The sequence below is a fragment of the Anomaloglossus baeobatrachus genome, chromosome 1, assembly GCF_048569485.1.
Source record: "Anomaloglossus baeobatrachus isolate aAnoBae1 chromosome 1, aAnoBae1.hap1, whole genome shotgun sequence".
In the NCBI taxonomy this organism is placed as follows: domain Eukaryota; kingdom Metazoa; phylum Chordata; class Amphibia; order Anura; family Aromobatidae; genus Anomaloglossus; species Anomaloglossus baeobatrachus.
In genome coordinates, this window is record NC_134353.1 from 287,937,477 (window position 1) to 287,950,940 (window position 13,464).

The 13,464-nt window shown below is 47.6% G+C and overlaps 1 protein-coding gene across 2 annotated transcripts in view; it reads left to right on the forward strand.

Annotated features, from left to right (window-relative positions):
* Positions 1–13,464, forward strand: part of PPP3CA (protein phosphatase 3 catalytic subunit alpha) — a 348,928-nt gene that overhangs the window by 284,818 nt on the left and 50,646 nt on the right. For both annotated transcript variants that reach the window (XM_075350740.1, XM_075350748.1), the window contains exon 7: positions 11,842–11,919. In XM_075350740.1, the coding sequence (XP_075206855.1) occupies positions 11,842–11,919 (78 nt within the window). The remainder of the gene's footprint in view (positions 1–11,841; positions 11,920–13,464) is intronic.

Below are 13,464 nucleotides of genomic sequence, written 5' to 3' on the forward strand. Positions count from 1 at the left end.
AAGAAAGAGGGGACTCTGAGACCCTGTATTGACTACCGGGAACTGAATAAAATAACCATCCGGAACCGGTATCCGTTACCGTTGATTCCTGAGCTATTGGAGAGGGTCCAACAGGCAAAAATATTCACCAAATTGGATCTCCGTGGGGCATATAATCTACTTCGCATACGTCCCGGAGACGAGTGGAAGACCGCGTTCCGATGTCGGTATGGACATTTTGAGTACCTAGTGATGCCTTTTGGACTTTGTAACGCTCCCGCGGCTTTCCAACATCTAGTTAACGATATTTTTAGGGATATCATGGACCAATTCATGGTGATTTATCTGGACGATATCCTAATCTTTTCTGATTCCTTACAGGAACACCAGGAGCACGTCAAGACCGTACTTACCCGGCTGAGGGAAAATCACCTGTACATTAAACTGGAGAAATGCGAATTCCATTGCTCACAGATACAATTCTTAGGGTATGTCATCTCTCCTCAGGGACTGAACATGGAGTCTGGCAAGATACAAGCAATTCTGGACTGGCCGGAACCGGGTAACGTCAAAGAGGTACAACGCTTTGTCGGTTTTGCCAACTTTTACCGACGTTTTATCCGTAATTTTTCAGAGATCGTTCGTCCCATCACTCTGTTAACCAAGAAAGGACAGAAGTTTGTGTGGTCCGCCCAGGCCCAGGAAGCCTTCCATCGTCTCAAGGTTTGTTTTACCTCAGCGCCTATATTGGTACATCCGAATCCCGCACTTCCCTTTATCGTGGAAGTCGACGCTTCCGACTACGCATTAGGGGCCATCCTTTCTCAAAGGACTGGGGACAAGAGTCTCTTACATCCGTGTGCTTTCTTTTCCCGCCGGTTGTCCCCTGCAGAAAGGAACTATGACATTGCGGACAAGGAATTGTTAGCGATTATTTCCGCTTTCAAGGAATGGAGACACCACTTACAGGGAGCCGCGCAGCAAGTGATAGTACTCACAGATCATCGTAATCTGGAATTTCTTAAGTCTGCCAGGTGCCTGTCTCCACGGCAAGCCCGTTGGAGCCTATTTCTTAACCAATTCAATTTTGTCGTTACATACCGTCCAGGTTCACGTAATGGGAAAGCCGATGCCTTGTCCCGAATCCACGCCGTGGACTCCGTGCCTGGAACCCCGTCTCAGACCGTGTTATCGGATGCCAATTTCGTTGGAGTAATCCAGGACCAGGACTTGTGGAAGGACATCAAGCTGGCCTATGATGGTGACGTATTTCTTGCTGCCCCCCCGAATGATGTAACTCTTGTTCTTCGGAATGGTGTGTGGTTGAGAGAGCGACGCATTTATGTCCCGGAGGCCGTAAGACTTCGGGTTCTCAAGTTGGTCCATGACTCCGTGTTGGCTGGTCATAGGGGGGTACAGAAGACGCAGGAATTTCTGAGCCGTTTTTTCTGGTGGCCTACCTGTCTAAAGGATGTAAAGGACTATGTCCACTCATGCATGGTTTGTGCCCGGTGCAAGGTCCCTCGTGTGGCTCCTACGGGACTCCTCCAACCGTTACCCGTGCCATCTCGCCCTTGGGGGTCTATCTCCATGGATTTTATTGTGGAGTTGCCAGTCTCAGGCGGGCACAATACCATCTTAGTGGTGGTGGATCGATTGACTAAAGCTGCTCACTTCATTCCGTGTACCGGTCTTCCCTCAGCCGCAGAGACAGTGGATTTGGTTATCCAGAACGTATTCCGATTGCATGGGGTACCAGACGAGATCATCTCTGACCGGGGCGTGCAGTTCACGTCTAGGTTCTGGAAGGGCTTTTGTACGGCACTCCAGATTGATGTCTGTTTGTCTTCTGCATACCATCCTCAGACAAATGGGCAAACCGAACGGACGAATCAAACCCTGGAACAATACCTTCGATGTTATGTCAGCCATCTCCAAGACGATTGGTTGAAGATGCTTCCGTTGGCGGAGTTCTCCTATAACAACACTCAGAGCAGCTCCACTAAGGTAACGCCCTTTTTTGCTAACTTGGGTTATCATCCGAATGTTTTGCCTAGGTCACCGGTTGCGGTTTCGGTGCCGGCGGTGGAGGACAGATTGACAGAGCTTCGACAGAATCTGGAGGTTCTAAAGGACACTGTGGCTACGGCCCAGGAGCGTTACAAGAGGTCGGCAGACACTCACCGGAAACCGGCACCCATGTACAAGGTAGGGGACTCTGTATGGTTATCCACCAAAAACCTGAGATTGGGTGTTCCTTCGCAGAAGCTGGGACAAAAATTCATCGGTCCGTTTAAGATCACCGGGATCGTGAGCCCTGTGGCCTGTCGGCTACGGTTGCCGCACCATCTAAAGGTACACCCGGTCTTTCATGTGTCTCTCCTCAAACCTGTCTCCCCTAATACGTTTCGTGGTCGTGTTGTGCCTCCTCCTCCGCCTGTGATGGTCGACGGCGAGGAGCAGTTCGTGGTTGAGGACATTATTGACTCCCGGCTCCATCGTCGTCGGCTTCAATATCTGGTACGTTGGCAGGGGTACGCCCCCGAGGACGATTCCTGGGAACCGGTGGGTAACATTCGGGCACCCCGGAAGATCGCTCAGTTTCATCGACGGTTCCCGGACAAGCCGGGCCCTGATCCGTCCTGAGGCCGTCTCTGGGGGGGGGGGAGTAATGTCAGGTTTCCAGGTTTTCCAGTTCTCTTTTGAATGAGCTTGCCCTCAGTTAACATGGAGTTTAAGGTTCTGTTGCCCTACTTCCTGTCCAGCTGCTTAAAAGGCCGCCTCTCAGCCCAGTCCAGTGCCTGAGTATACTGCTTGCTGTGTGCTCCTGCTTTGCTGTTTCTACTTCCTGATTGCCTTGGATTCTCCTGAAACTCTACCGACCGACTCTGGACCATACCCGGTTTTCTTCAAGCTGTGCCCGGACTCCGTCTGCCGTCTTTGATCAGCACTCTGCCCGGTTCGTAACCACTCTGGACAATCATCCCGTACGGACACTCCTGGACTATACCACTTGCCCCTTGTGTACCGGCTGCCGCACATTTAGGCCTTCCAGGGTTGATTGCCGGACAGTCCCTGTACAGGGGTTCGCTCTGGTGGTCTCCCTGGGGGAGTCCGGTGCGTGGCCCCGGGAATCCCCTTCGCTCCGTTTTGTGTGTTGTTTTACTGTGTTTATTCCCGTTGTGTATCTACCGTGGTGACATATTATATAACATCTTGTACCAAGAACTCGTCTCTGTTGTCATTGCCCTAACGCAATCGAAATCCTCAGAACATACAGTAGTATTACACAAAGATTATAGAGCTAGTGCACTCGGGGGTCGTTTCCCCAGTCCCGAGTCGGGAAGAAGGGGTAGGACACTACTCCCGTCTCTTCCTGGTCAAGAAGCCATCCGGCGACGTCCATATAATTATCAATTTAAAAAGTCTAAACCGTCAGGTCAGGTACCGGCGGTTCAAGATGGAGTCGGTAAAATCAGCTATTCCCCTGATAGGTCTACACCACCAGATGGCCTCTATCGATCTGAAAGATGCCTACTTCCATGTACCCGTCCATCCGGGACACAGACAATACCTCAGGTTTGCGGTGCTTCACGGAGAGGAAGTGCTTCATTTCCAATTCAATGTACTTCCCTTCGGGATCTCCTCAGCTCCAAGGATCTTTTCCAAGATCATGGCAGAGGTGGTCGCCTTCATAAGATTGCAGGGTATCTGTCTGGTTCCGTATCTGGACGACTTTCTTCTCATGGCTCCGTCTGCTCCAACCCTCCGGAGCCATGTGGAAAGGTCTTTGGGAATCCTTCGGTCTCTGGGATGGATTCCCAATCTCAAAAAATCACAGTTATCCCCCTCCTCCACTCGGCAGTTTCTCGGAGTGCTGCTGGACTCCGACAGACAGGCATCCTTTCTCCCAGAGGGCCACAGGATGGCTCTGTTAGCCAAAATATCAAAGCTTCGCAGGCAGGCTCGCCCGACGCTTCGAGCGGCTATGTCAGCCCTGGGTTCCATGACATCCTGCATTCCTTCAGTCAGGTGGGCTCAGGCCCATTCTCGGTGTCTCCAGGATCATATCCTGGCACATTGGGACAGACTCCCGTCATCCCTAAACCGAAAGTTTCGCCTCTCGGGGTCCGTCTCCTCATCCCTTCTCTGGTGGCTGAGTCCCGCCAACCTGCAGGTGGGGGTTGCCTGGACTCAGAAACCCCTGGTTACACTGACCACAGATGCCAGCCTACGAGGATGGGGGGCAATGGTGGCAAATTCCCCATTTCAAGGGGTCTGGAGTCCTTACGTCAGCTCCCAATCCTCCAACTACCGGGAGCTCAGGGCAGTCAGGGAAGCCCTCCTTGCGGCTCAGGACCTCGTCCGGGACTCTCACGTCCTGGTATATTCAGACAATGTCACAACAGTGGCACATCTTCGACATCAGGGCAGTACACGCTCAGGCGCCATGAAGTCGGTATCCTCCCGAATCTTTCAATGGGCAGAACAATCTCTGCTCTCCCTTTCTGCGGTCCATCTGAAGGGCTCCCTCAATCTTCAGGCGGATTTCCTGAGTCGTTGGGATGTTCATCCGGGGGAATGGAGCCTGGATCAGGCGGTGTTCTGCTCTCTAGTGGCAAGGTGGGGTGCACCAGAGGTGGACCTTTTTGCCTCGACAGGGAACCCTGAACCCAAGGGACGAGGCGTTAGGGGTAGACGCTTTCTGCCACAGTTGGTCCTTTCGCCTCGCTTACGCGTTCCCCCCTCTTCCTCTTCTCGCACGGGCCCTGAAGAAGATCAGAGACGAGGGGGTCCCAACTATACTGGTAGCCCCTCTGTGGCCCCGGAGGAGTTGGTACAGCCTGGTCCTGACGCTAGGAATCGACGGCCCAGTCCTCTTAGGTTCAGACCCCAGCCTACTGTCACAGGGTCCGATTTTCCATCCGGCTCCCCAGAAACTCAACTTGGCTGCCTGGCTTCTGAGGCCCGGGCACTGAAGGCCCAAGGGCTTTCTGACAAAGTTGTGGCTACGCTACAGAAGAACCGTAAACCTGTGACTAATAGTATATACAACAAAATCTGGAAGAGATTTTCCTCCTGGTGTGGTTCTCGGCCTCCTGACCCTCTTCGGCCTAATATTGCGCAGATTCTGGACTTTCTCCAGAGTGGTTTAGACTTAGGTCTTCGGCCTAGCACCCTGAAAGTTCAGGTGTCAGCACTCAGTGCAGTCTTTGACATGGCTCTGGCAGATCATCGTTGGATCCGTCGGTTCTTTGTGTCCGCTAGTAGACTCTGTCCACGTCAGAGGGTCCTGACGCCTCGCTGGGATCTCAATGTGGTCCTTACAGGACTATCTCAGTCTCCGTTTGAACCTCTGTGCTCTTGTAACATTCGTTCCCTTTCTCACAAGACTGCTTTTCTTGTGGCTATTACATCTGCTCGCAGAGTCGGCGAACTTCAGGCTTTGTCCGTTAGGGAACCTTACCTGACCATCAGAGATGACAGCATTGTGTTTCAGCTGGACCCTTCCTTCCTTCCCAAGGTGGTTTCGGATTTTCACCGTTCTCAGTCCATCGTCCTGCCTTCCTTCTGTCAGAATCCTCGGACTCCGGGTGAGGAAGTGTTTCACTCTTTGGATGTCCGTCGGATAGTGTTGCACTACCTGGAGGTTACTGCTTCTTGGCGCCTTGATTCTAACCTGTTCATCCAGCCCTTTGGCCGCAATAAGGGCAAGAAGGTGGCTAAGAGTACCGTCGCCAACTGGATTGTGCGGGCAATTAGAGATGCCTACCTCGCTCAGCATCTCTCTCCACCTACTGGATTCACGGCGCACTCCACCAGGGCTACCTCTGCCTCCTGGGCCGAACGGGCAGGGGCTTCCCCTGAGCAGATCTGCAAGGCAGCTACGTGGTCTTCGCTCCATACGTTCACGAAGCATTATCGGTTGGATCTGGATTCCAACAGGGATTTGGCCTTTGGCAGGAGGGTCCTGCAGGCTGTGGTCCCCCCCTAGGTATCAATTCTTTGGTATTCCTCCTATGCTGTCGTGGAAGGGACTAGAGAAATAAGAATTATTCTTACCGATAATTCGCTTTCTAGGACCTTCCACGACAGCAGGTAATTCCCTCCCCTATATATTCATTTACTCCTGAATGTGTAGTACTTCTCATATGCTATGGATTCTTTGTAAGACACTGGCTGTGGGAGGTGGGAGGGTCCTTTTAAACCTCTTGAACTTCCTGTCCCAATTAGGGCGTGGAGAGACAACCTCCTATGCTGTCGTGGAAGGTCCTAGAAAGCGAATTATCGGTAAGAATAATTCTTATTTCAGGCTGTGTCACATGGATTCCCCAACTCTCTTCCCCTCCCCTCCCCCAACTGTATATAACCCCTCCCATCCCCAACTTTACAAATACAATTAACGTCTTCCATTTTTTCTGAGATGATTGAGACTCCTTTCAAACCCCTGCTTCACGTCAAGCTCTCCATGAAGCCACCCAACTAAGTCACCTCTCCCCCTCTATTGGCTATTAACTCCTTGCCCCTAAACAGCCTTTATAAATTTATCAAGCTCCTAAAGCCGTCATTAAGAGAAGAAAAAGAGAGAGGAAAAAAAAAAAGCATTAGTAGATGATAAAAGGGAAAAAGTGATAAGCATGAAAAAGAGAGAGAGAAAAAGGGAGCGAAAGAAAAAGAGATAGAGAAGGAGGTAGTCGAGACTTTAGAGAGTTAAGGCACATTTGTCACCATACGGCTCCATTCAGCAGTCCCAAATTAAGTCCTTGTCTTGTCTGCTTGTTCATGAGCTGCTGCCTCTTCCTCCTTTTTTCCCAGCTGAAGTCGCCATCTGTCGCTTTTCCTTTGGACTGGCTGGTCTGGACCTCGATTGACTCCACTCTGGCTCGTTGTCGGGTCTAACTGCAGATGTTATGTTTGCAGGATCTACATGTTTCGGATCAGTGAAAGTCTCTTCTTTTCCATTCCTCTCCTGTCGCCGTGTTCTCCCCTCCTGTAGTATCTCTCGCTCCGCCTCTGAAGGATCCCGAAAAGTCTTTGTGACCCCATCTGCTCCTCTTACTCTTAGTATTGCTGGGTATAAAAGCTGAAATTTAATGTTTTTGTGATAGAGGGCAGTGCAGATCTGGCTAAATGCTTTTCTTTTTCGTGTGACTTCTGCCGAAGAGTCACCAAATAATAGAATTTTGTGTCCCTGAATGCATAGTGCCTGTTTCCTATTCCTGAAGGCCCGTAGAATTTCTTCTTTATCTTTGTATTCCAGGTATTTTATAATAACCTGTCTTGCTCTGGACATTTCACCTTGCCTGGGGGTATTATCATTGTTACTGTGACCATCTCTTTGCTCCCTTATGGGTCCCACTCTGTGCGCTCTTTCTACACGGCAGCTATGTGGTAAGCCTAAAGCCTGGGGTAATTCTTTTTCACAGATTGAGTCCAAATATTTTGTTGTCACTGTCTCAGGCAGACCCACCAGCCTTAAGTTATTCCTCCTAGATCTGTTTTCAAGATCTTCTATTTTATCCTTCATAAGCTGAGCATTAGTGTTTAGCGCCTTAAATCTGCCCTGCAATCTTGTCAGATTCTCTTCAGCATCAGAAACTCTTTGCTCTACCTCTGTCAGTCTCATATCATGGTGCTCCACATCCTCCTGCAGCGCAACCAAAGCCTTCTTCACTGAGGCTGCTATTGCCTCTCTGATTTTTGCTGTCAGATGATCTGCCACTTCTTTTGCCAGCCTTTTGTAATCAATCTCATATCTTTCCCCCAAGCCCAATGTCTCTGTACCACTCTGCATACTCTGAATTCTTCTGTTATCTTGGCCTCCTGCACATTGCTGCAGCTGCCCTTGTTGTTCCTCTCCCTCCTCCCCCTCCTTCCTCCTCACTGTCGGCGCCATGTTATCTCCACTCACCCCCTCCTCCCTCTGCTCTGCTCTGGGCTTGAATGGTGTTCCTCCACTTCTGAGGAGATAACGATCCATGCACTGACAGCTGGTAATTCAGTGCAGCCTCTCTATGTTGGTCTAGGGTGCTGTTTACTTCTGTAGGTCGCTGTATATTGCAGGGGCTGTATGGAGCTGCTCCTTCTCCTTCCTCACATCTCAGCGCAGGAACAGGAAGTCCGGTGAGTGTTTTTGATCGTTAACGGTCGCTCGTACGTGTCACACGCAATAACTTCGCTAACGAGGCCGGATGTGCGTCACAAATTCCGTGACCCCAACGATATCTCGTTAGCGATGTCATTGCGTGTAAACCGGCCTTAAGTTTAAAGCGGTTGTCTGGTCTAGAACAAGAGGTTTGCAGTCACGGTGTGTGACTGCAGACTTGTGAGTTCTTGCAGTACACGCACTGAGCTCTGCAAGGATACGTTGTTGTCTGTGATATGCATACTCCTGGCCAGGAGCTGACAAGTGGGTGTGACCTCGCTCAATACACTGGTATAGACCATGCACAAGTCTATTGGGTGACGATGCACTCACTAGTTGGGTTCTAGCCAGGAATATGCATATCACAGACACTGGTGAATCTTTGCAGCGCACAGTGCATGTGCTGGGAGGACTCACAAGTCTGGAGTCACACAGAGTGACTGCAGACTTTTCTTTCCAGATCGGACAATCCCTTTAACTTTGTGTGGAATAGCTCATTCGTCCTAGTCCTCAGTAGCTTTTTTTTTTTTTTTTATCCGCTTGATGGAGGCTCTTTTAACCTACATTAGATTAATGAAGCCCCGCGGACTCGTTTGCTGCGTATCGGGTAGAATTTAAGCACTATAAGCAGAAACTAAAAATTTAATGTGAACCCTGCATGTGATTAGCTGCAAAATGTTATCCTTTTACAAATTTTATTTCATGTAATTCAGGGTATTAAAATGAATTTGTCAGCAGGCTTTTGCTATTTACTGTGAGAGCAGCATAATGTAGGAGCAGAGAGCCTGATTCCAGGAATGTGTCACATGCTCAGCAGCTTGCTGTAGTTTCAATGCAATCAGCATTTTATCTGCAGGATATTATTACTGTCCTTCCAACTAATATGTGTAACCCCGCCCCCTCAGCTGATTGACAGCTTGCACAGATTTTACAGGAACCTGCCAATTAGGGGTGTGGGTGGGCTAATACTTGCTCAGCACTCTGACCCCTGCTACATCAACAGCAGAGAAAACAGGGATTCTATCAAAATTGGACCAAGCAGCCCAGTATGTGATACATTACTGGAATCTGGGTCTCTGCCCCTACATTACGCAGATTCCTTTTAAAGGGAGGCTTTCATGTGATTCATGAACTTGGACACGTTTCCTTATTACTATAAGGTGACCGAGATGACTTGTCACCAAGGTGGGCCAGAGCCGGACTCTACATGATATAGGGACAGACCTCTCTACCATGCAGAGGTAGGTGGGGAGAAGTCTCCTGAGGCCTGTAACTAGTCATTTCAGTCACCCCATTTTGGGCCCTCTGCATTAAGTATGTTATCTGAGAAGCATAGATACTTGTAATAAGGGAGCCTGTTTCTGATTAATGCTACTTGTGGTTCGGACAGCAGGAATCATATGATGCGGTTCTCTTTCAAGCTCAAAATTTGTACTAAAAACTAAAGGTAAAATAGCGGTTACATTGTTTTTCTATGTTGTATTCAATAATTGGGTCCATAAGAAGGGAAAAGTAGAGCACAGTCTTTTCTGTCACCTGCTGCTTGATCCATGCTTTGCACAAGGATAAAGATCTCTAAGGCCTCTTTCACACGTCCTTGTCTCCGGCACGTGTTTGGTCCTTTTCCACATGTACCGGAGACACATGCACACGTAGACCCATTAAAATCAATGGGTCTGCGTTCACATGCGTGTTCTGCCATGGACCGTGTGCCCGTGTCATCCATACGTCAACATGTCCGTTTTTTCTCCGGCATCACGGGTGTCACATGGAACGCAAACGGACCACACGGAGGTTTTCCATGTGACACGCGTCGGAGAAAACACACGTGTTTGAGAAAATTAAAAAAAAACTTTACTCACCTTCTCCAGCCCTCCTGTCTCTGCCGCTGCTGTCACTTGCTTCCGACCGCCACTCATTATGCTCATTGAATATTCACTTCACTGCAGCAGGAAGCTGCAGCAGCTGGGAGGCGGCAGGACCGGAGACCGAAGATAAGCACTACGGACAGCGACGCCAGGGATAGGTGAGCAGAAAGTTCCCGTTCGCCGTTTGTTATCATGGAGAACACACGTAGGCCATAAACACGGCTCACGGAGGGCAAAACGCACCTCTGACACATCCATGAGAAATGTGCATGGTTTTTCACGAATGTGTGAAAGAGGCCTAAGGTTTTGGAGTGTTGATATGCAGATGTGTCGTCATAGGCTTTTCCCTGGACTTGAGATCTTCTAAAAGGAATGGCATGAAATTACTAGCTTTAAAAAAAAAAAAAAGTATTCTGTTCAAGAATGTATTGAATGTGTGTCATGAGATATTGTTGTGCTTTACAAGATTTCTAGGATAATAAACAGATGAGTCTATAAAGCACCATGGAATAAATGGCGCTATAATGATTAATAATATGAAAGTAATCTTAAAGAGAACGTGTCACTGGATATTTAGAATACTCACTGGTCTGATGGGTGTCTCTGTCCTCCGAATCCGCGCCTCCTCTTTTGGCCATCTTTTGCCTCCTGAAGCTAGTATGGATGACGTGTTCTACGTCATACACACAAGCCAACATTTGAGGTCCTGCGCAGGCGCACTACAATACTATGAGCTGCCCTACTCAGGGCAGATCAAAGTGCGCCTGGGCAGGACCTCAATGTCGGCTTGTGTGTATAACGTAGAATGCGTCATCCACACTAGCTTTAGAAGGAGGGCAAACATGGCCGAAAGAGGAGGAGCAGAGCCGGAGAACAGCGACACCCATCAGACCAGTCTGTGTTGCACCGACCACTAGGTGAGTATTATAAACATCCGGTGACAGGTTCCCTTTAAGCTCAGCCTAAGTACATACAATTTTTTGTGTAAATGCTTCGATTTACAAAATTAAAGAAAAATGAACTAAAAAATGTTTTTGTTTTTTTTTTACTTTTTGAATACATTAGCACTTTAAAAAACATATTACAGTAAAATAGTATAAAACTTGGACTATAAATCACAAGCTAATGTAAAAACTATTCAGGTAACTCGAGGAATAAATATATTGGGATTGCAAAATAAGCACAATGACTTAAATTATCTGGTCATTGGCGGACAAAATAGTTTATGGAGGAATTAAAGGGAACATGTCATGTTCCCAAATGCTACAAACATCCAGATACAGGATTAATCTGCAGATTAATAGCTGCACAATGCTGCCTATCCACCTCATGGAAAATGCGGCTACAGGGAGAAAATGAACTCTATTGTCCTTGGAGTTGCTGACTTTTAGTAGTGGAAGGGCAGCTGGAGTGATGACAGTCACCACTCATTGCATTGTTAGTAGCGACTCTAAGCACTCTCCGATACTGTGATTGACAGCTTCCTCTAGACAAATTCACTGCTGGGTGAGCTGTCAATCAAAGTGCCGGGACGTGCTTAGAGCCGCTGCCCACTGTGTTCTGATTGGTGACCTGGCACGCTCCCTATGACTGAAAGCCAGCAGCTACTTAGAGGAATAATGTTCATTTTCTCCCTGCTGTCACGCTTCAGTATGGTGGTCAGAACGCATTGTAACGCTATATCCGTAGGTTAACGGTATTTGGGGACATTACTGGTTCACTTTAAACTCTAGACTTCCATACTTATTTTTTTTATCTAGACTATAACAAAGTAGTTGATTAAATAAGTTGGTGTTTAGTTAAATAGTTATGCTGCTACTAATGATCTCTGTTATTTTCCGTTCCCAGCTATCCAGCTGTCTGTGAATTTCTTCAGCACAATAACTTGTTATCTATACTTCGAGCTCATGAAGCCCAGGATGCCGGGTAAGTCAGTAATTCAACTATTCATTTACTTGATAACACTCAAGATGTGATTGCTGAAGTTTAATTATTCTATTTAGGTGCATTAACTTCACCGACACATTTTCCAAAACCATGACAAAAAAATGCGAAAATGCACCGTGGGCGTAATGTGTGAACTAAGCCATAACAACACTGTTGTGCTTCAATAAAACTTTAACTGGTCATATGAATGAATGCTTAAGGCTGCTTTTACACTACGTTTTTTTACCATGCGTCCTGAATGTTTTTTTAACGCAAAAACGGATTCAGTGCAAATGCGTTTTCATTAAAATGCAATTGCAATGGACTCGCGGCAACATGTGTTCACATACGTTTGCGTGCAGTTTAGTCAGGATCTAGCGACTTGCAGTTTTTTAACTTTTTTCAAAAACTCTACTTGTAGCGTTTTTGAGCTGCGTCCAAATATCTCAAGGCGCTGGATCCTAACTAAACGGCACGCAACCGCATGTGAATATGCGGTGGTATACTGATAGACAGGATCCTGTTTAGCCAGAAACCAGCCTGGCGTGATCAGTCTCTCTCCTCTCCCCTCCTCTCCCCCCCCTCTTCTCTCTCTCCTCCTCTCCTCTTCTCTCTCTCCTCCTCTCCTCTTCTCTCTCTCCTCTTCTCCTCTTTTCCTCTCTCCTCCTCTTCTCCTCTCTCCTCTCTTTTCCTCTCCCCTTTCTCTTTTGCCCCCAGCTGCGTCTGAATTTCCAGTCTGTCATGTTCAGTTCCCCTCACTCCCGATCACATGACTCCAATGCCCGCCCATAAACTTCAAGTGACAGGATCCTGTAAAATAACACATGCGTTTGCATGCGTTTCTCTTTGCAAAAACAGGATCCGCTTTTGCAGCAAAAAACGTTCATGAGGCATGTTAAAAAAACGTAGTGTGAAAGCAGCCTAATTCAGGCATGTAGATTGCTGCTGGTCAGAAGTAGTAGTGTTTTTTTCTAAGCACATAGTAAACTGTATATGTTCACATTTCTCTTGAAAAAAATTGCAGAAGTTTAGCTAGATGAGCAATATTGCATGGAAAATGAGATCTGTGAAGGATGTTGTGAGAAAGTGATAAATTTGGACTTCCGATCTACACATTGCACCATTTTTTAATTCAGGGGTATATGATTTGTGCATAGACATTTAGCTGATGTTGAAGCTTTGCTTTATGGATTACAGAAATTAGTTTTTTGAGGTACTTGTTCTCTTTTCCTCTACTAAATTGCATGTCCTAAAAAGAACTTGTTTGGTGTTTGAGGGGTCTGTCAATCCAGTACTCTCTCTACGGTCACATTCACTCTTGATTTTGACTTACAAATACTGACAAAATACTGAATGTGGCTATGAGGAGATTGACCACGAGCTAAAGACTATTGGAGTATTTCCAGCACGGAGCGCTGGTTACATCAATCTTATTGTTCTGTTCTATGAGAGATGTCACGTTAAAGTACACAATTTGAAGAGGGAAGGGGTTGTAACACTGTCACCCTAGTTCGCTTCCATGGACTCTAATATAATCAGGCCTGC